This window comes from Aotus nancymaae, unplaced genomic scaffold, assembly GCF_030222135.1.
Source record: "Aotus nancymaae isolate 86718 unplaced genomic scaffold, 86718_ANA_hifiasm-v0.15.2.pri h1tg000062l, whole genome shotgun sequence".
Taxonomy (NCBI): Eukaryota; Metazoa; Chordata; class Mammalia; order Primates; family Aotidae; genus Aotus; species Aotus nancymaae.
The window spans coordinates 20,638,431-20,661,687 of record NW_026988476.1 but is presented as its reverse complement, the minus strand read 5'-3'; the positions used below and the strand labels follow the sequence as shown (position 1 = coordinate 20,661,687).

Here is a 23,257-nt window from a genome sequence, read left to right as displayed (position 1 = left end):
ACACCATCTTGTTTAGCTCATGATAGTCTACCATCATTCTCCAGGTGCCATTTGGCTTTTTCACAGGTCACACAGGGCTGTTATAGGGGTTCTGGCCTATTTTCACCTTATGTAACTTCTGGATTGTTTGGGTGATCTCAGAATACCACCCTGATAGGCAGTATTATTTCTTGTTCATTGCCTGACTGGGCTAGGGCAAGTGTACAGGTACCTATGTGGCCCATCCCCTTTTTGTTCCTTGATTTCTTTTCAGACTCAGTCTTTGTTTTTATTCAGCCTGTAGAGGTCCACCAATGCTACCCCCACATAATAGATTTTATTTCTCATTAACGGGCACCAAAGTGCAACCAGGCCAGGTGCAGTGGCTCATGCCTATAATCCTAGCACTTTGGGAGGCCAAGGCAGGTGGATCAGAAGGTCAGAAGATTGAGACCATCCTGGACAACATGGTGAAACCCCAGCTCTATTAAAATACAAAAAACTAGCCAGGCGTGGTGGCACATGCCTGTAGTCCCAGCTACTCAGGAGGCTGAGGCAGAAGAATCGCTTGAACCCAGGAGGTAGAGGGTGCAGTGAACCAAGATTGCGCCACTGCACTCCAGCCTGGCAACAGAGTAAGACTATGTATCAAAAAAAAAAAAAAAAAAAGGGCAACCAATGCCCTATATTATAACTGGAAGTCACTCAGACATTCACTGAAATAATAATTTTAATATTTAAAATTACACGAGTTCACCTATAAGCATTTATCTCATTCACATTTATCTAATTCATTCATTTTTAGCAGTTTATCTAGATTACTCGTGAGAACTGAGATATTAGACAAAGCTAATCACTATTCTAACTTATTCTCCTGATAACCATTTTTTTTTTTTTTTTTTTTTGGAAATGGAATCTCACTCTGTCGCCCAGGCTGGAGCGCAATGGTGCGACCTCAGCTCACTGCAACCTCCGCCTCCCGGGTTCTAGCAATTCTCCTGCCTCCACCTCCTGAGTAGCTGGGATTTCAGGTACCTGCCATCATGTCCAGCTAATTTTTTTATGTATTTTTGTAGAGACAGGGTTTCACCCTGTTGGCCAGGCTGGTCTCGAACGCCTGACCTCAGGTGATCCGCCTGCCTCGGTTTCCCAAAGTGCTGGGATTACAGGCTTCGGACACCACACCTGGCTCCTGTTAACCATTTTTATAGCCTGTAAACATAAGATGTTCGCATAAGTAAAAACCTTAAAGTTAAACACATGGACATTTTGCTGATAATTCAGATTTTGTTACTTTCATTGAACCAACAATATTAAATTAGTCTTATTTGTCAAAAAAAATCCACACAAACAAAGATCATTCTGGTTTTGGCTGGGTTTACAGTCTTATAACTTTCATGTCAAACTCTGACGTCTTAAAGTATGTAGCAGAGTCAAATATAAAACTCACCCAATCAGTAAACCCAGACAAAAATGTATGCTGACAATTCTGAAGACATTTCTATTTTACTTTACCATAATTTTAAAGCCAGCTTATTTATTAAAGATTACTAAATTTATATTAACTTAAAAAGTATTTGACCTTAATTGATGTATGAGTACACATTTACTTATAAGCCAAGTTGGTAGCATGTCAGACATGTAAACATATTTAAACATGTATACTCTCTCTCACACACACACATGCACACACCGCCCAATACCTTTTACTTCAGAACTCTAGACATGAGACAGTATCATAAACTCATCAGTCTAAAAAGATAACCAAATCCAAATTATGACCAAATCCGAATTATGATAACCAAATCAAAATTGTGAGCCCTTCACATGGCTAAACTTTATTTGCCCTAATAGGTAATCCAATGAAGACTGTGAACCAAAATTTTAGGTAAAGCAGTTTTCACAGCAGTTTCATTTTTTAAAAATCATAGTTTTATTCTAGTTCTTCAAAATTTATAGTCAATATGTTGTTTCCAAAATGTAAGTCACCCTTTATATAATAGTTTTATTATTTCATCTTTCTTTTACAGTTTTTTTTTTTATCATTTCCTTATGGTTCTTCAGTAGAATCCAGAATCTTGAGCTGCCCAGTTAGGAGCCTCAGACCTGCTATTCTGATTAAGTTTCTTCTCAATATTCACGGCCAGCATCTAGCTTCTAAAAGAAAAGCTTCTGGCCTTTTCAATCACTTGCTGATAAGGTGAGACTGCACTGCTACCCACAACTGCATGACCTAATTTAGAATCAATCTTGGCATCCAGTCTTGCATTTCTAATCAAATTTACAATCCACCTTTCAGCTTCTTTCGGAGTCATGTTCAATTTATCTGCCAACATGTTAATGCTGATACAGTGGTGGATGTGACAGAAAGTCTCAAATATGAAGACGGGCATTTTCAATGAAATCCTCAAGACAAGCCACCAAGAAGAAGTTATTCACAAGCACTGACTCAAATTCCCTCAGCTTTCTCTGAGCCCCATCAAAGTCAAAGTTAACATATAAGCATTCAACACATTCTATAATTGGGTCTTTAAATGTGTAAGACACCTGTTGAATAACTTTAACTAGATCTTTTAGTACCTGCCGATGTTTTCATTCTTGTTTGTTATGACCGTTGCAGTCAAATAGCGAAGAACACGTGGACACATTGTCTGAACTGTATTAAGATACTGTGGCTAGTAAAGGAAGAGATCAGTAATATTATCATGACCTTTGGGATGGTTGAAGAAAACAAACAGAGACCAGTGAATGAACCACATTCTCTGCTGAAAAGACTGGAGTGGAGAACTCATAGAATTATTATCTATGGTCTCTTTTCAAATGTAATGTCTTCCACGGCTGCATCCCAATTCTGCATTAAGACTTCAGAGGCCAGCTTTCCCCAGAGTGAACTTAAAGCATTTCTATCTGTTGCTGGAACCAACACTCTAAGAAAATTAAGATATTCTGCTACTTCTGAGTAATTTCTACACTCATACTGGAATTTTGCATATCTGTAGAACGCATCTAAATATTCCTGCCTAAAACCATGCTTGTCCGCCAGGTGGTCAAAGGGCATCCTACCATCCCTGGTTGACTGCATTTGCCTTGTAGTTTACAGATCTTCAAACATTTTTACAATTGGTTCTGTTTCTGCCTGAAGCTGTTTCAGTTGCGCAATGACTATGGTTCTTTGCTCTCTCAAAGCCTGAGGAATATCAGCAGAATAAAGGTTTTTGTATACATCCATAGCAAAGTCTACCATGTTGGTATCACTAAGAAGGTCCAATTAGCTTATAATGATTCCTTTTCATTATATATCTCCTTTACAGAGAGACTAGATGCCAGAAAGGAGCAGAAAGACTAGATGCCAATCCAAAAAGTGAGCAATGCGAGTAGTCAAGTTGTAACCCGCCACCTTGCCAAAGAAAAGCAGCAGTTTGATTTTTAAAAAATCTCGCTTACCCCCTTTTTTCTTCAGTTTTGAATGAGTTTCTAACATGTACAATTTAGCTAGAATTGTCTGAACTGTGTAAGAAAAACAAAATCCCCATGGAGCCTTGAATTAGCAGTACCATACTCAGTGAGTTTTATTTCAACACCAGTAGTTTCATAACAGCACATTCAAAGCAGGCAGAAAAGAAAAGAGAGAAATAGAGAGCTTCAGAAGATCTGCTTAACTATAGTTGAAGGTGAAGCATTTGAGCTCTGAATATTTCTTGCTGTAATTTGCCCATCAGTTTATAAAGGTGCACAAGGATGAGTCATAATTTGTAACCAGCTGGAGTCCTAGAAAACCTGGCAGGCCTTTGAACTTTCCTGTTTTTGGACACATAAGCTGCAGGAATTCCTACCCTTTCTCCCTTTTGTCTACTTTCTCCACCAAATCCCCAACCAGGGCCGACACGGATATTCGAATGTCTCTTTCTAATTGCAGCTCCTCTCTTAACTTTTGTATCTATTTTTCCTGCCTTAACCATTTCTCAGTAGCGAGCCTTACCACAGCAACAGCACATTTGCTATCCATATTGTACTTCAACATCTTAGGTCCTCGCACTACATGCTTTTTCCCACTGGAATTTTCTAAGTGTCCCTGTACCCATGCAGCAGCCCACAAAGGTTGAGAAGTTGGCAACTTCACCCCACATGGATGCTGTCGACCACCCTGGGATTCCCACTGCTTACCCCTTCCTGATTCTTCCTTTGGTCTCTTAGACTCCTGTGATGCCAACTATTACACAAAAAACCCAGGATTGTATAGAAAAAATGATCTCCAAAACTGGAAGGGAGCTGAGAAAACAAAAAATGACTCAGACAAGTTCAGACTGGCAAGTGGATGAGTTTATTAGGACTTACATACAGGGCATTTCCGGACAGTAGCAGGACAGCTCTAGAGATCTGTGCCACTTCCCATCTCTAAACTGCATTTAAGTTAATTTTCTGGCTCTTTGCCTTCTGTGTTTGAGCAATGAGATTGTTTTTTTGTATTTTGTTTTTTGGTTTTTTTTTTGGTAGATTCCCAGATACTCTCCATGATGTTTGGGTTCTCAGAAACAAAAACATCATAGAGAGTATCTGGTAATACTCCTTGGCTGGGCATCATGGCCTTGGCTCACAGCCTGGCCATCCAAGTTCAAGCAATGGACATACAACATTCAGTAATCTGGTGAGGGATCTGTCAAATTACAGTTGGCTTCCTTTATTTTATTTTCTTTCTTTCTTTCTTTCTTTTGAGAATAGGTCTCACTCTGTCACTCAGGCTGGATTGCAGTGGTACAATCATAGCTCATTGCAGCATTCATCTCCAGGGTCATGCAATCCTCCTGCTTCATCCTTCTGAGTACCTGCACCTATAGCCTCATGCCACTATGCCTGGCTAATTTTTCTCCCCAACTTTCAGTAGAGATGAGGTCTCACTATGTTGCCCAGGCTGGTCTCAAACTCCTGAGCTCAAGCAATCCTCCCACCTCAGCCTCCCAAAGTGCTGCAATCACAGGTGTGAGCCACAATTGCCCATCCAGCTTATTTTCTAATGCTGGCTCCTCTTATGTTTTCAAAATGACATTGGGCATTCCAGTTACATCAGAAGCAGACACTCATGCCTAGAGACAGAAAAAGTCATGTCTGTGTCTTATATATCCTGCTAATGGCAAGGAAAACCTTCCTAGAAGCACTCCAGCAGACTTTTCCTCCTGTGTCACTGTCCAGAATTGTCCAAGCCTAAACCATTCCTTTAACAAGAAAAATGAGGCTAGACAAATCAAGATTTAACAAGAAAAATGAGACTAGACCAATCAAGTGACTCAGTCTCCCCTGATGGACATAGCCACTTGGAAAAGGTCAACAAAATTGTGGTTCTGATAATAAGGACAGAGAAGAGAGTGTAGTTATTGGGCCCAAGGGCCAAAGTGATGATCATGGCTTCTATTTTACCATAACCCTGACTCATACCTTATCTGGTGGTGTCACCCAACCTTAGTCCCAGAGGATCCAAGTCCTTAGTGGTCTCATCCTCACTGGGTTGCTTCAGTTCCCCACTGTCCAGTAATATTAGAGATGTGAATACTAGGAGACAACTTAGTGAATACCTGAGATTCAAGACATAGTCTTGCTTGGTGCCTTTGTGGAGCAATAACCAATTTCCCCATGGTAGTTAGAATCAATCACCGCAACTAGTACAATTACCCCCTTTCTAACTGTTGATTTAGTTATCTGAAGACTCCAAAATAGCCAGAACATAGTTCCAGCTTCCCAGTAAATACAATTATGGCCATGTCATCTGGGGAAAGTATCAATCCCTTGGGCACTAGGGCCTCTAAACCCACCAAGTCCAATGCTGTAGGGACAATATGATAAAGACAAGGTTGTAGAGAAAAAAACTCTTCAAGAGAGTTATTAGGAATAATAGAAGAGCCATTCCTATCTCTGCTCCTTGGTTCACAGGCCCATGCATTCTGAATATTGAGTAGATGGCAACATATAATGGTGACTGGGTTGAGTCCTACACCACATCCTTACAGGAGTTTTCTCTCAGCCAGTACCACAATTGATCCTTCTGCATATTTTCCTCCATCCTATCAAACTAGCTGTTCCTGATGGGTAAGATCAGTTAATTCCATGGGCATGACTCTGCTGCCACACTTCCCTCATAAGAAAATTACTTTCTTGCTCAAAGATATTTGTGATATATGGTGATAAAATAAGGCATTCTCTAAGCCCATGAATTGTGGCACTAATAGAAGCTTTCCAAGCAGTGAAGGTAAACCTGTACCTGGAATACGCATCTATTCCCATGATGACAGATCACTCTTCTCTCTATAATGAAGGGAATCTAGTGTAATTAAACTGCCACCAGATGGCTGACTAATCTGTCAAGGGAACAGTATCATACTGGGGTCCCCGCAATGGCCTCTGCTATAAGCAGATTAATCACTCCATAGTGGCAGTAACTGAATTATCCTTGGCAAGTAGAAGCCCACGTTGTTGAATCTACTCTTAGCCTACATTTCTATTGTCACGTAGGCTCACTGAGCAAGCACTAGAGTGACTGGGTAAAGAGGCTGATTGACATCTGTAGGACAGATCTTGTATAACTATCAGGATGGATGCCCTCTGCTGGACAGTATGGTAATTCACAGATATTTTCACATTCTGGGCAATTTTAAGAAGCCATCCATATTTCTCCCACTGACTTCCTTATCTCAAATCCTCTTCCTTCCAAGTAATTGACCAACCTATTCACTACCGTGCATAAATCAGTGCAGATCCATACCTCAGGTCAATTCATCTTCCTAAAAAAGAAGACAACCAGATGTACTATTCAAAGTGATATCCACTGGGAGAATTTCTCCTCCTCACTATCTTTCAGGGCCATCCCATTATGGTGTGGGCACATAATTCTGTGGCTGTCTGCTTCAAGTTGGTGCTAGCATATCATAACAAGGCCTAAACTTTTTCTTCCTCTGCTAAATGGCATGAGCCTACAGATAACAAGTTGAAAAATAACAGGTGGCAAAGAAGTAAGGGCAGGTTCAATAAACATTTGTTTCATGTGATTTACTTGTGTCTTCCAGATCATCTCAGGCCACATCAGTGTATACTCTTCCGTTTGACAATGGAATTCTGCTGCCCATGTTCAACATATGATCCAACAAATTAGGTTAACACCCAATTTCTTTTTTTTCTTTTAAATTTTACTTTAAGTTCTGGGATACCTGTACAGAATGTGCAGGTTTGTTCCAGGTATACATGTTCCATGGTGGTTTGCTGCACCTATCAACCCATCATTTAGGTTTTAAGCCCCACATGCATTAGGTATTTGTCCTGGTGCTCTCCCTCCCCTTCCCTCCTCAACCCCTGACAGGCTCTGATGTGTGATGTTCCCCTCCCTGTGTCCATGTGTTCTCATTGTTCAACTCCCACTTACCAGTGAGAACATGAAGGGTAACACCCCATTTCTAAAGAGCAGTTCATGTCACATAGTTACTTAGTACCCTATGGTCAGGTGTCTAGCCTCTACTAAGGCCTAGTAGCAAATCAAGAGTAGCCTTTCAAATGCACAATAGCTGTCGGCAGATAAGGGCATATTCTTATACCAAAATCCTAGGAGTCTGCATTGGGATTCTCCTACTGGGCTTGCAACAGACTCCATACACTATCCTATTTACCATTGGGTCTGCTGAATCCTAAAGCCTAAGGGTCAGGGCAGCTTGCATCATAGCCTGGACTTTCTGTGGGACTTTATGTTGTTCTAAGTCATATGAACAAGGTGACAGTCATACAGGTAACATGGGTCAAAGAGTGCAAATGCAGTATATTGTCTCAAAATACAAACAGGCCAAACAAACACTGTGCATCTTTGAGGTGGATGATATAAGGTAGAGCACCAGAACTCCACTTTGTCGTTAGAAATTTCAGGTTTGTGTCAGGTTCCTGAAGTGGATTTATCTCTCATTCTCTGGTATTAAGGGTATTTTAAAAAGTATGTAGGGTGGTTGCTACTTCCTGCTCACAAGGTCCAATTTGCCTAATGTTATCAAGATAAAAGACTACCATGATATTCTATTGGATATCAAGGAAACAAAGGTCCCTCTGGAATGACACTCTATTATAGAACAAAAGTCTTTAAATATCCCTGAGGTGATACAATGACAGTGAGGTTGTAATCATATGAAAGCAAACTGCTTCTGATTATTTTTGCTTATGGGAATTGGAAAGAAAGCTACGTTCTAGTTTCAAGTCAATAGCTACCTTCTAGGTGCCAAGAGCTGTGCTGATTTGCTCTAGTAAAGATCCCATATGTGGAAACACAGTTATGATTGGCATCAACATTTGATTAAATTTTTAATAATCAAAAGACATTCTCCAAAACTAATTTGGCTATTACATGAGCCAAGATGAGTTAAAAGAAAAAGACTTGTAGCTTCATATCTTTAATGGTAGCACTAATCTCTGTAATGTCCCCAGTAATGAAGTTTGATTTTGGTATTCTACTTTGGCATGAAGAAGAAGTTAGCTAGGGAGGTTACACTTGTCCCTACCAATCATAATAGCTCCCTATAAACTTAATGTAGGAATTCTGCTACTCAATATATCTATACTCACATGTATTTTGGGACTGGAAAAATAACTCCAGAATGGAAATTTAGTCCCACTGCCCTCACTATGAAATGGACCAAAACCAAGACTACACTTGACTTTTTAAAATATCTACCATAATCACTGGAATTTTGGTGGTATTTTGAGGCTGCAGAGATTAGTATTTAGAGCTAATATCAATTAACCTCCAGAAAGTATGAGAATCTCCCATTCCTTAGTTTACAATCACCCTGGTAAAAGGCTAGAAATACCTCTGGAAATGGCATTACAGAAAAGACCATTTATACCTAACTGCTTTATGAGACTCTTCCTTAAAGACATCTGGCCTCACCCTTAATTAAGGCATTCCAGGTTTGTCAACTGGGTTTATGTCTAGGATTCAGGTAATATGCTTTGAATATCTATTACAATGATTTCAGTTAGGTTTCTACCTATCAGTCCCAGGATTTTTCCACCTACATATGTCAAATAGCACTTCAGTAGGCTGATGGTTTTATTCATTCCTAGAGACTCAGGGATCAATAGGATACTACTACCTATCCTTGCAGTCAAAACATCCCAACTTTCACTTCTTCCTGAAGGTTATTATAGTAACTGTGCTAAACATGTCTTTGACGTTGAGCCACCTGGCCTCTACCAGAATATAAAATCATGGGTCCCAGTTTCATTGTGGGCTCCCGATCATCATCTCTAATCTACCGAGGGCAGCCATAAAAGAATTTACCAAGGGCATCTGTTCTCCTTCATTCAATGTCTTGATAAGAGTAAATTCTATGGGCCCTCTGGGCATGGTATGAATAGAGTATGACTAAGCAGAATGACTATAATAGAGCAAATCCAACATTCCCATCTCCCTAAACCTTGAGATTCTTTCTTCTACAGTATGCCAGGAAAATTCTGACGTCTCAGCACATAGATTGTAAGCTATTGCTGAGGACAAGCTTCTAGTAACCCACTTAGAAAGACCTCTAGACACTCAAGTCAACACAGCAAATCTGAATCCAAGGTAAGTATTTACCAAGATCCTACAAATTCTTCAGTGTATAAGCTCTCCTCCAAGAGCACGCCATGTACTTACCCATCAGGGCTATACAGAAACTCTTTCTTCTAACTCATGTTTAAAGTTCTAAGCCTCATTCATATCTGCTCAGATGCCCCCATCCCATGTCATAAGTCCTAGGCCTTCTCCACCAGGTCCTATGCTCTTACTTTAGCATAATATAACTAGGTTTCACAGTTAATTAACATTGCAACTCCAAAGCCTTTATAGTCAGGCTCTGGACTTGATCCTCAGCCATATCTTCTCCTCAGCTAAAGAGATAATGGATTTCTTCAAAGCTGTCAAGGAAATTTTCTGATTTTCTATTCATGCCTTTTATTTGGAACTCAAGGCTATTTGTCTTTTTTTCCATGTACTCTCACAGAAGCAATCAGAAGAGCCAAATGATACAACAATTTTAGTAAACCTCACTGTCATAGCAGCTAATTGCTAGAGATTGATCTTTCAGTCTTGTGCCCTACACTGACACTCCATTTCATGACACTACTGATAGTTTGAGCAACTGTGATGCCACTTCATGCCATATAATACCACTGTTTCATTTCCCTTGGCAAGTAGTTTATATAAGTAATCATCAGATATGTGAGTAATACCATCCTAGAAAGCCATTTTTGAGAGTCTCTTTTCTGAGACTAATTCTAATCCCTATAACTTTATCAATCATGTTTCTGGGGAGAAAAAGCACAGAGAAAGAATATAATAAAAGAACCATTTACAAAAATCAAAGCTGGCACAGTGGTGCACACCTGTAGTCCCAGCTACTTGGGAGGCTGAGGTAGGTGGATTGCTTGAGGTTGTGGTACAGTATGATAGCACTTGTGAACGGCCACTGCATTCTAGCCTGGGCAACAGAGCAAGACTCCATCTCTAATAAATAAATAAATGATTAAAAATGAGTACAGGGTTAAGGGAATCACCAATAGATAGCAAGGAATCCTCAGATTGGCAACAGTGGAAAGCCATTATTATCCTTGCTTTGGAGAGACAAAGAAAAGGAGAGCTTATTGGAATCCTGCAAGAGCTATCCAGCTGTAGGATAGGATCCCAGCTAAGCATTGTGGCTTTTCCTGCTCCTAACACTAGTATACATGAGGTATGGGCAAACTTTGGGCACCCTTTTAGATATACCTATTATTGTGTGAGGAAACCAATAAGGAACAGCATAAGATTATTTGTAATCTGCTATCTTTTCTTAGCTATTCAATTTGTAGACACAATCAATTTGTGAGTTGAATACAGAAATTCTTCTACCAATTTTCACATAAAACTTAAAACCACCCCAAGAATAAAGGTTAAAAGAAACAGCTTTGTAACTATATTAGTCAGTTTTCATGCTGCTGATAAAGACATACCCAAGACTGGGCAATTTACAAAATAAAGAGGTTTAATTGGACTTACAGTTCCACGTGGCTGGGGAAGCCTCACAATCACAGTAGAAGGCAAGGAGGAACATGTCACATCTTACATGGATGGCAGCAGGCAAAGAGAGAGCTTGTACAGGGGACACCCCCTTTCTTTTTGAGACAGAGTCTCACTTTGTCTCCAGGCACCAGGATGGAGTGCAGTGGCATCATCTCGGCTCACTGCAACCTCTGCCTCCTGGGTTCAAGCAATTCTCCTGCTTCAGCCTCTCAAGCATCTGAGACTAAAGGCCCATGCCACCATGCCCAGCTAATTTTTATATTTTAGTAAAGATGAGGTTTCACCATGTTGGCCAGGATGGTCTTGATCTCTCAGCCTCATGATCCACCCATCTCAGCCTCCCAAAGTGCTGGGATTACAGGCATGAGCCACCACACACAGCTGGGAACACCCCTTTTTAAAACCATCAGATCTCGTGAGACTTATTCACTATCATGAGAACAGCATGGGAAAGATTTGCCCCCATGATTCAATTACCTTCCCCGGGGTCCCTCCCAAATCTCACGTCCTCACATTTCAAAACCAATCATGCCTTCTCAACAGTCCCCCAAAGTGTTAACTCATTTCAGTGTTAACTAAAAAGTCCACAGTCCAATGTCTCATCTGAAACAAGACAATTCCTTTCCACTTATAAGCCTGTAAAATCAAAATCAGGTTATTTAACCTCCTAGATACAGTGAGGGTACAAGCTTTGGGATAAATACAGCCCTTTCAAATGTGAGAAATTAGCCAAAACAAAGGGCTACAGCCCTATGCAAGTCTAAAATCCAGCAGGGCAGTTAAATCTTAAAGCTCCAAAATGATCTCCTTTGACTCCATGTCTCACATCCAGGTCACACTGATGCCCATGGTCTTGGGCAGCTCCACCCCTGTGGCTATGCAGGGTACAGCCTCCCTCTGGGTGCTTTTATGGGTTGGTGCTGAGTGTCTGCAGCTTTTCCAGGTACACAGTGCTAGCTGCCAGTGGATCTACCATTCTGGGGTCTGGAGGACAGTGGCCTTCTTCTCACAGCTCCACTAGGCAGTGCTCGAGTAGGGACTCTGTGTGGGGGCTCAGACCCCACATTTCCCTTCCACACTGCCCTAAAGAGGTCCTCCATGAGAGCCCTGCCCCTGCAGAGAACTTCTGCCTGGACATCCAGACATTTCCATACATCTTCTGAAATCTAGGCAGAAGTTCCCAAACCTCAATTCTCAACTTCTGTGTACTAGCAGGCTCAACGCCACATGGAAGCTGCCAAGGCTTGAGGCTTGCACCCTTTGAAGCCATGGCCCTAGCTCTATGTTGGCCCCTTTCAGCCATAGCTGGAGCAGCTGGAATGCAGGGCACCAAGTCTCTAGGCTGCATACAGCACAGGGACCCTGAGTCAATGAAACCACTTTTTCCTTCTAGGCCTCCAGGCCTGTGATGAGGGTCTGCTGTGAAGACCTCTGACGTGCCCTGGAGGCATTTTCCCCACTGTCTGGGGATAACATTCAGCTCTTCGTTACTTATGCAAATTTCTGCAGCCTGCTTGAATTTTTCCTCAGAAAATGGGATTTTCTTTTCCATTGTATTATCAGGCTGTGAAGTTTCCAAATTTTTTTTTTTTTTTGAGACAGAGTCTCCCACTGTCGCCCAGGCTGTAGTGCAGTGGCGCAATCTCAGCTTACTGTAATCCCCGCCTCCTGTGTTCAAGCAATTCTCCTGCCTCAGCCTCCCGAGTAGCTGGGACTACAGGCATGGGCCGCCATGTCCAGCTAGGTTTTTTTTTTTTTTTTTTTTTTTTTTTGTATTTTTAGTAGAGATGGGGCTTCACCATGTTGGCCCAGATGGTCTTGATCTCCTGACCTCGTGATCTGCCTGCCTTGGCCTCCCAAAATGCTGGGATTACAAGTATGAGCCACCACATCCAGCCTGGTTTCCAAACTTTTATGCTCTGCTTCTCTTATAAAACTGAATGCTTTTAACAGCACCCAAGTTACCTCTTGAATGCTTTGCTGCTTAGAAATTTTTTCTGCCAGATACCCTAAATCATCTCTCTCAAGTTCAAAGTTCCACAAATCTCTAGGGCAGGGGCAAAATGCCACCAGTGTCTTTGCTAAAACACAACAAGAGTCATCTTTGTTCCAGTTTCAACAAGTTCCTCACTTCCATCTGATACCACCTCAGCCTGGACCTTATTGTTATATCACTATCAGCATTTTTGCCAAAGCCATTCAACAAGTCTCTAGAAGTTCCAAATTTTCCCACATTTTCCTGTCTTCTTCTGAGCCCTCTAAACTGTTCCAAGCTCTGCCTGTTACCTGGTTCCAAAGTCGCTTCCACATTTTTGGGTAACTTTTCAGCAACACCTCCCTCTACTGGTACCAATTTAATGTATTAGTCTGTATTCATGCCGCTGAAAAAGATAAACCTGAGACCTGGCAATTTACAAAAGAAAGAGGTTTAACTGGACTTAGAGTTCCATGTGGCTGGGGAAGCTTCACAATCATGGCAGAAGGCAAGGAAGAGCAAGTCACATCTTACATGTATGACAGCAGGCAAACAGAGAGAACTTGTGCAGGGGAACTCCTCTTTTTAAAACCACCAGGTCTCATGAGACATATTCACTGTCATAAGAACAGCATGGGAAAGACTTGCTTTCATGATTCAATCACCTCCTACCAGGTAGCTCCCACAACATGTGGGAATTCAAGATGACATTTGGATAGGGACACAGCCAAACCATTTCAGTAACGTATCTGATGATCAATTCAAACTGGATGAAAGGGATATCCACTGCCTTCCTCACCGCTTCTTTTTTTTTTTTTTTTTTTTTTGAGATGGAGTTTTGCTCTTCTTGCCCAGGCTGGAGTGCAATGGCACGATCTCGGCTCACTGCAACCTCTGCCTCCCAGGTTCAAGCAATTCTCCTGCCTCAGGCTCCCCAGTAGCTGGGACTACAGGTGCCTGCCACCACACCTGGCTAATTTTTGTATTTTTAGTAGAGATGGGGTTTCACCATATTGGCCAGGCTGGTCTCAAACTCCTGACCTTGTGACCCACCCACCTCAGCCTCCCAAAGTGCTAGGATTACAGGTGTGAGCCACCATGCTGGGCTCTCACCTCTTCTTTTTAAAACTCTCATCATAACAACCTGATACTGATCCTGAATGAGCTACATGTTCTAATGCCTTCCAGAACAAAATATATTAGAATTGCCCTATATTTGGAAAATATGGTTTATGCCTCAACAAACAAGTGGCCCTAATTAATAACACAATGGTTTAATAATAAGTATTTAAAAATCCAAATCATAATTATGAAAATGTCTTCCAACATTTACTTCTGTTTAACAGATCTATAGAGCAGTCAACTGAATCACATAGAGAGTTACATGTTGAAACTAGCTTATGTTGGCAGATTAATCAGGAGATTACTATATTGCTTAAACCTGTATGTTCAATAGACTAAAGTCATTGTCCTTATGCTCTGTCCTATCACACTTGAAGGTTTAATTAGCCATTCTGTCTTGGATAATAAATTGTGAACCTTAACCTTATATAAGATAAAGCATTTTATGTCCCCCAATTCTTTTTTATTCTGCTTTGGCTGAAGTTAGAGCTGAAACTAGAGACCACAGATTACAGTTAGCATTTTACCGAAGAACTTTGAAAGAAGGGAAGTACATTACGAAGCATGTGGCAAACCATTATAGTTTGTTATACTGATAAGGGTAAAAGCTGAAAAATATTTATGTGTCAGATAGCATGAAGACACTAAGAATGCATGACAATTAGGTTGGAATGAAGGACCTATCAAGCCATATTTATTCTTATTCCATACTTTGTCATATGAAATTGGGTGGTTTGTAAGAAATTCTCTGGTTAGTTACCATGACATAAGTAACATATTATTACATAAACTTCAACCTTGAAATTATTTGCTTAATTGTTCAGGATGTAAAATTAAATTCACTCAGTATATATTTAAGTAAACTGAATTTGAATTTTTTTTTACAAGGCAACCTACTTCACTGATCTTGTTAAACTTAACTCAACAAGTAATTTTTTTTTTTTTTGAGACAGAGTCACACTCTTGCCCAAGTTGGAGTGCAATGGTGCAATCTCAATGCATCCTCCGCCTCCTGGGGTCAAGTGATTCTCCCACCTCAGCCTTCCTAGTAGCTGGGATTACAGGCATGCGCCACCAAGCCCAGCTAAATTTTGTATTTTTAGTAGAGACAGGGTTTCACCATGTTGGCCAGGTTGGTCTCGAACTCCTGACCTTGTGATCCACCAGCCTCGGCCTCCCAAAGTGCTGGGATTACAGGCATGAGCCACTACGCCCAGCTGACTCAACCAGTATTTTTTAAATCCTTAAGATTCTTTTGGAGTTAGTATAAAACAAATGTTTTTCCTCTTTGCATGAATTGTGGTACAAGTAAAATAATGATTATAGCAGACACATTTTTGAATCACCACATAAAATCTTGACTTTTTCCATGCTATCTGGCTCTAGGTTGATGTTCAAAGCATATGGATCTGCCATTACTTGCAACATAAAATATCTGTACTCCAGGGTCTTGTTGAAACCTATGACCTCAAACATTTTATTGCCTACTTCATTTTAAATGCTGTATTTCAAGAATAACATGCTTAAAGGTTTGTCAGGGATATTTATCCTTGTCTCAAACTGGGCATTCCGTTTCTACTTTACGAAGAAGGCTCATTAAATAAAAATTTTTGAAGTCTTCACATGAGGAAAATGCGTGCCTCTTTTTTGATCAGTTGGTTATTCTTCATTCAAAACACTATAAAATCCTCTGCTTGGGCCAGGCACATGGCTCACGCCTGTAATCCTAACACTTTGGGAGGCCAAGGTGGGGGCAGATCACCTGAGGTCAGGAGTTCGAGACCAGACTGACCAACATGGAGAAACCCTGTCTCTACTAAAAATACAAAATTAGTCAGGCATAGTGGCACATGCCTCTAATCCCGGCTACTCGGGAGGCTGAGGTAGGAGAATCACTTGAACATGTGAGGCAGAGGTTGTGGTGAACCAAGATCGGGCCATTGCACTCCAGCCTGGGCAACAAGAGCAAAACTCCGTCTCAAAGAAAAAAAAAGAAAAGAAAAGAAAAGAAAAAGAAAAAAATAAGAAAAAAATCCTCTGCTTGGCCAATTTGTTGCATTGTTCTGGTTTTGTATTTTCCTTCTCTTTAACTTCATACTGGTTTGCCCACTTATTTTTATCTTGTTTCATAGTGTTTTCTGTAGGCTGCCTGAAATTCTCTTGAGTAATCCAAGTATAAATATGTAAGAATAAATATATTTCAGACTAGATAAAGGATAAATACTTATAGGGCAAGAGGAAAAAAATCCCAAATGAATCTATGACCGTAAACAAGTACTAAGATACCAATAGAACATTTGAAGAGATTTTGAGTCATCGAAGCCAAAAGTATGTGCCCACCAAAACAAGTGCCAAGAATCTTTGAAAGAAGGAACTGTTCTTCAACAATTTTTTCAATGCAGCAAACACATAGGCTTTGTCCATGGAGCGTGTAAGTCTGGGCTTACTTATCTTCCCCAAATAAGTGCCCTTTGTGTGTGGAGCACAAGAAAATACATATATTCCCTGTCCTATTAAGGTGCAAATTTAATTTCTACATTATACAATTATCAACAATAAGGAGGATATTTCTCAAGAACAGAATTAAAAATGGGATGTTCAAAGCCACAAGCCAACATCTCCAACTTGCTCTTTTGTGATGTTTCAGTCACTAAATGCAGTGGCTGAGTGTTATCTGGCATTTCTATTCAAAATCTCTTTGAGGCTCTGGAAATAACTTAGCCAGTATAACGTAACACTGGCAACTTACTTTGTACCTTCAGAGCAAGACTGGAACTGAAACTGCAAAACAGCTTGTGAAATATCAACCAAATTACTTCCCTGAACTCCTGTTCCATATATGCTGTGCACTGTTAAGTATTTTAAAACCTCTTATATTCGATAACCCTCTTTACAAGCCTGTAAAACGCTTTATAAACACTTTCTTGGGTGTCAGAAGCAAAACCTTATCCTCTTCAAGCTGCAGATAAGGATACTGAGATGTTGCCAAACATGCTGTTTTGTCCCAGAGCACATACTGAGGAAGTGGTAGAACCAGAACCAGTCTTTGACCCCTGACTTTGTTTTACTTTTGTGGAACTCCTGATCTCATTAAAGGTGCAATACCCGCGGTGAGACTCTGCTGGTACCCAACAGGGACAAAGGCCATTGAGCAGTTTAGGAATTCAGGATTTCAGAAATGTCTCAGAAGAACTAAGTAGAAGACAGGTTGTGCAGGTGTGCAGTGCAGCCTCAAACTGGTACCACCGGGAATGGTTTGCAAAACAGGAAGGTGCAGTAGGGTGTGCCGAGACTTAGTTAACCTGGCAGTCCCCACCTCCTTCCCCGGCGCCCCGCTGCCAGGTTACTTCTGGCCCAGTGCCCTTAACGTACCTTTTCCGTGTTGAACTTGGAGGGCTGCGTTCCCATTGCCCTTTTCCTCTACCCGTCACCCTCCAGGCCTACCTGACAAACGTGCGGTCGGTTTAGCCAAGGCACGCCGGCCCACGAATGCCCAGGCGTGTTCCTTATTTCTGAGAGTGGGAGGGAGAGAGCCCAGGTCCTGGAAGGACGCGCCCGGCTAGGGGGGCGCGGTGGCGCGGTGGGAGGGTGTCGTGTCCTCAGCAGGCCTCAGGGCGGCACTCTGGTCCCGCAGCCGGAGCGCTCGGGCGGGCCGCTGGGCGCCGACCCATGCTGGCCAGGAACGTGTATCCCGGTGACGCAGCCCCGGGTGGGGAACGTGGTGCGGCGGCGGTTGCGACCGTACGCGCCTCCGCCGCCTCCGAGAGAACGCGCGGTGCAGCGGCTGAGTAGCGGCGGCGGCGTCAGGAGACCCGCAGCTGCCGGTCGGCGCGGGGGAGGGGGACGCGGGAGCGGTCTAGGAAGTAGGTCCCGGACTCCGCGCTCAACAAAGAGCTGGGCCGCCCCCATCAGGTACGGAACCGGCCCTGGGCCCCGGCAGGCGAGGAGGCCCGGCCAGGCAGTTCGCGGGCGGCCGGGGTGGGGGAAGGGCCGCAGCCCGAACAAGGATACGGGGCGCCGGGGGCCCTTTCAGGCCCGTTTCTCTTCCACGGTCCCTGGCGGAACGAAGGGAAGGGGTTGGGCCGCGGGGGCGCGGGCCGCTCGGGGCCATATCCCGCGACGCCGACCCGCCTTTGCTCGTCCTTCTTGCAGGCAGAGCTGCGAGCGGAGGCTCCATGTTGGGAAGCGGCGCCGTTCGTGCTCGTTAGCGGGAATCGGGGAGACGCGGGTCGAGCCGGCGGGGGCCGGGCCCTAAGCGAAGATGGAGGCCCCGCTGCGGCCTGCCGCTGACATCCTGAGGCGGAACCCGCAACAGGACTACGAGCTTGTCCAGCGGGTCGGCAGCGGCACCTACGGGGACGTCTACAAGGTGAGTGGGGCTGGCCGGGCCCTTTTGCTGCTGTCGACTGGGTCCCGGGAATAGAAGCCACTTTCGGGCGAAGTACTGGGTCGAGGGTAGGATGCTTTTATTGTTGCCTCTTGGGTAGAAAGCGGCCGGAATCCCTTTTACTCGGTTCTGAGCACTCTGGACTCAGCTTGTTCTAATCGCTACCAACAAGCAGAAGTGACCACACAGTTGCAAACTGTTGTACTTTTTTGTGGTTTAAAGGCTTTTTAATAAGGCCTATTTATGGTATTGAAGGGGATTTGAATCTGCTTATGGAATTACACCGAAGGATGCTCTAGTGTTAGCATGGAAAAATGAAGATAGTAGACAGGAAAGAATATTGACATTTAGATATTTGCATTAAAAAACAACAACAACAAAAAAAACTTGTTTTAATGGATGAGCTTGACCTAAAAAAGCCATATGAAACCCTGTGTCTGTCCTTTAACTGTAAGCAAACTAATATTGGTGACGTGTATGCAAATACTATCCGATATAAAAAGATGCTTTTCCTGGTGGAAGTTTCATCGTTTGTTTTTGGTTGACGATAAAAATACGATGTTAGCATGCTGGGTTTTGTTTTACTTTACCGGTTTCTTTCAGGGATTTATAACATCCCATAACCATGAGTGGATATGAGCTGCTGTCTTTGTATTGTGCTCTTTTCTATTATTTGGGACAAACGATGAGAGTGAGTTACTCCTAATTTAGAATTTTAAAAAACATTGCAGAGAAGCAAACCAATTCCCCAAATCCGCAGAGTTCTTGAATTCAGAGGAAACTGATTGATATTGCCTTATGCTTTTTGTTCTGTGTTCCAGAAAGGGAGCATTAGTGCAACCCACGAGTATTAAGGGTAAGCTCCTTTGCTTTTTTGCAGCAGCGTTGTTTATTGGATTTGATCATGATATGTATCCCATTGTGCCAAAAACAGTTCTGCATATCCCTTAAGTGGTCTTGTGCCATTTGGGTAATTAATCAGTAAATTCCTCTGGGGTTATGTTGTTCTTTTGCACAGGTGGTTCCCCTCTTTCTACTTACTTGCATTTAATTTCCTCTCTACTAATATTAGTATTTCAAGGTGGCGGTATTATAGCTCTAGCACTGTTTGATTCTCCTGCGATAAACTGTAATGGATAGGCTTTTTATTCCTTAAACAAGAATTTGAGTCTTCTGTACCAGGCACGTTATAGGTACTGGGGTGTTGAATTGTGTGTAAGGTCCCAGCTCTTTAACCCAAAATGTTCAATGATTATAACAATCCTCTTCTTCTTTATGTAAAATGAGAGGTAGTTAACTTAGTTATTTATCCAGGGATTAGCCATTTTGTGGAATGCTCTTTAGAAAATTGAAATTCCTGTTTCCTTTCTCAATTTTGGTTTTTAGTCATCTTTGTCTATGATTCATTGTGTGTTAGACCAGTTCAATTTAGTTCATGTTAATTTACAATAGTATAAATTCTACTTGTATATATTCTCTTCTCCCTACTGCAATAAAAGTTTAAGAGTGTTTTCTCTACAGAGATCTTAAGACCTCCACCCTTTTTCTTCGTAGATACAGTAACTAAAGCGACTGTCTGGATCAGGGTTTTATTCATGCTGGTGAAAACAAAGATTTTATTTAAGGGCAGCTAATGTCTGCCTTTTACCCTGGTGCCTTCCTGTCCTAGCCTCTTTCTGCAGTTCCCAAACTGAGGATCAGAAACTGAATATTCATCACACTCTACCTTCACTCCTCAACACGTGGTCCTCTATCTTCACAGTGTTGCTTCCTCACACTTACATGTATATTCATTGCACACTAGGCCGCTTCTGATTCTAAACATCCTTAAGGCAATCATAGCTCCTGGTCTTTTGTTCACCTTTGTTCTAATCACTTGGAATCACCTCTCACCCCTCCATTGCCACCAATTGCTGTAACACCTGTGCTTGAAAGCCTTACTCAGATGCTCCTGGGCAAGACCTAGCCCTTCCCCCTTATTTCCCAGCTTCATCTACCACTCTCCTTAGTCATTATGCTTTAGTGACCCTGGCTTGCTTGCTGCTTCTTAAACATAATAACCATCTCCCTATCTTTGGGTCTTTGTTCTTGCTATTTCCTCTCTTCATAATGTCTCCCCTGCCCCCTACCATATGGCTTCCTTCCTTCCTTCTTTGTTTTACACCCTCTCCATCTTTTTTCCTACTTTATATTTTGCATTGTACTTACTGCCAACATAAGGTTTTACTTATTTTTTTCTTGTTTATTATCTATCTTGATTCACTAAAATACTCCATGATGGCAGGGATTTTAACCTATTCACTGCTCTGTCTCTGATTATGCCTGGCGCAGAGTAAGTACTTCCTAAAAATCTAATAAATGAATGAATGAATATCAGACTTTGTCACCTAGTTCTCTGAGCATATGCTTTGACATCACAACACTGAGTTAGCATTTAATACTCTTAAGTATTACTGTAATGACATTTGCTTGTTTGTTTGGAGACAGGGTCTTGCTCTGTCGCCCAGGCTAGAGGGCAGTGGTGTGATCTTAGTTCATTGAAGCCTCAACCTCCTGGGCTGAAGTGATCCTTCCACCTCAGCCTTGCAAGTAACTGGCACTACAGGTGTGCGCCACCATGTCTGGCTAATTTTTGTGTTTTTTTAGGGAAGAGGGGTTCTTGCCATGTTGCCCAGGCTGGTCTCAAACTCCTGAGTTCAAATGATCTGGCTACCTCAGGCTCCCAATCGGATTACAGGCATGGGCCACCACATCTGGCCCTGTAATGCCTTTTAATGATACTCTGAGTGCGTATTTTTATTACAAATTTCAACTATTTGAGTTCTCTGGGGAAATATTTCTGAAAAACTATTTTATAGTATATCCATCATCAGCCATCTAAGTAAGTCCTATAGAATTTTGTCAGTTTACTATAAATTAATTTTGTTAATTTACTCTTTAGTATGCCTAAAAACAGGTAACCTGAGTCTATAGTGCTGATTTTTTTGAGCTCTGCGCAATTAGAGTAATTTTACTATTTATCACTGTGTTTCTGATGAGCTGAAAATCCTAGGAAGTTTTATAAGTATTTTCAATGTAGGATATAAACTAGTGAAATTACTACAGTAAAGAATAATGAAGGTAAATTAGCCACTGTTCTACTCAAATAATATCCCCATTTTTGTTTGATTTTTGTTTTGTTTTTTGTTTTTTGAGATAGGGCCACACTCGTTAGGCTAGAGTGCAGTGGCACGATCAGCTCACTGCAGCCTTGAACGCCTGGGTTTAAGAGATTCTCCCGCTTCAGCCTCCTGAGTAGCTGGGACTACAAGTGTGTGTGGCAACATGCCTGGCTAATTTTTTTTTTTTTTTTTTTTTTAATGTAAAGACAGGTTCTCCTTATGTTGCCCAAGCTGGTCTCAAACTCTTGACCTCATGTGATCCTCCTGCTTCAGGCTCCTGAAGGCCTGGGATTAATAGGTGTGAGCCACCAAGCCTGGACTTACCCGAGCTTTTTTTTTTTTTTCCACACCTACAGTATCTTTTGAAGCAGGAGCCTTAAAAGGACTATAGCTTTGAGATTCTTTGTGATCTATTTTTACGTTCATCAATACCATAGATCCTCTCTGAAGCTTCCATCTTTCCTGAGAATCCCCAAGAGGGAGAGCTCAGTCTTATATTGGCTGTTCCCTATTTGAAAGAAGAGGAGGAACATAAAGATTCTTCTAGATAAATGGGGTGAATCATTGAGGGCAAGAGTATGAAATGGTAGAGGGAAAAGAAACACAGAAGAGAAAAGGAATGTGGTGGATGGTGGATGAAGGATTAAATTTCAACTGAGCAGCGTTTATTTGTAATTACTGTAAAAATTTAGATTTGCCACCAGGAAGGATAAATCTGGAGATTTAGATTCTTGACTACCTTCTGATCACAATGAACTAGAACAACTACAGCATCATGATAGAGTTCATAATCAGTAGTACAAGCCATTTGGGCAGTCCTTGACCAAATATTTGTATCAAAATTGTTTCCAGCCTAAATTTCACAGAAGTTCTGGGAATCTGGTTTTTTATCTGTATTTATTATTATTATTATCTTACCTTTCATAGAGTTTAATTTAGAGTGGGCTATCCCATGAATTTTTTTCTAAACTTTATTGCTTTTTCTGATTGATTATAGAAGAATAACATATTTAGTTCCTGGAGGACAGAAACAGATGTCTCTTATACATCTCTATAACATAACAAACAAGTGCTCAATAAATATTTGTTGAACAAATTAGTTGTAGAAAATTACTGATAGATAAATACTGCTAATAATTTAATACAGTTTATTTCAGGCTTTTTTTCCTAAATGTTTTTAAACCAATATTTCCAGAATACCTTTTATATTTATGATTGGGATTATGATATAGCTCTTTTTACTACTTGATTGAAATGACCAGCATTTTCCCTAGTCGTTAAGTATTCTACAAAAGTACTACCTTTTTTTTTTTTTTTTTTGGTGACAGGGTCTTGCTCTGTTGCCCAGGCTAGAGTGCAGTAGTGTAATTACATGAAACTACCTTTTTTTGTTTGTTTGTTTGTTTTTGAGACAGAGTCTCCCTCTGTCACCAGGCTGGAGTGCAGTGGTGCGATCTTGGCTTACGGCAACCTCCACCTCCTGGGTTCAAGCTATTCTCCTGCCTTAGCCTCCCAAGCAGCTGGGATTACAGGCACATGCCACCACACCCAGCTAATTTTTGTATTTTAAGTAG

General features: G+C 41.6%; 2 protein-coding genes and 1 pseudogene across 3 annotated transcripts in view; 1 reads left to right on the top strand and 2 right to left on the bottom strand.

Annotated features, from left to right (window-relative positions):
* The window catches only part of ATL1 (atlastin GTPase 1), a 104,253-nt gene extending 86,607 nt beyond the window's left edge, over nt 1-17,646 (bottom strand). The window contains exon 1 of the mRNA XM_064365860.1: nt 17,580-17,646. The gene's annotated coding sequence lies outside the window, so the exon portion shown is untranslated. The remainder of the gene's footprint in view (nt 1-17,579) is intronic.
* LOC105719926 (eukaryotic translation initiation factor 3 subunit E-like) lies at nt 1,518-5,632 on the bottom strand (annotated as a pseudogene).
* A 309-nt stretch (nt 17,647-17,955) lies between the features above and the next one.
* The window catches only part of MAP4K5 (mitogen-activated protein kinase kinase kinase kinase 5), a 117,947-nt gene continuing 112,645 nt past the window's right edge, over nt 17,956-23,257 (top strand). For both annotated transcript variants that reach the window (XM_064365848.1, XM_064365847.1), the window contains exons 1-2: nt 17,956-18,047; nt 18,288-18,504. In XM_064365848.1, the coding sequence (XP_064221918.1) occupies nt 18,397-18,504 (108 nt within the window). In that variant the 5' untranslated portion in view covers nt 17,956-18,047; nt 18,288-18,396. The remainder of the gene's footprint in view (nt 18,048-18,287; nt 18,505-23,257) is intronic.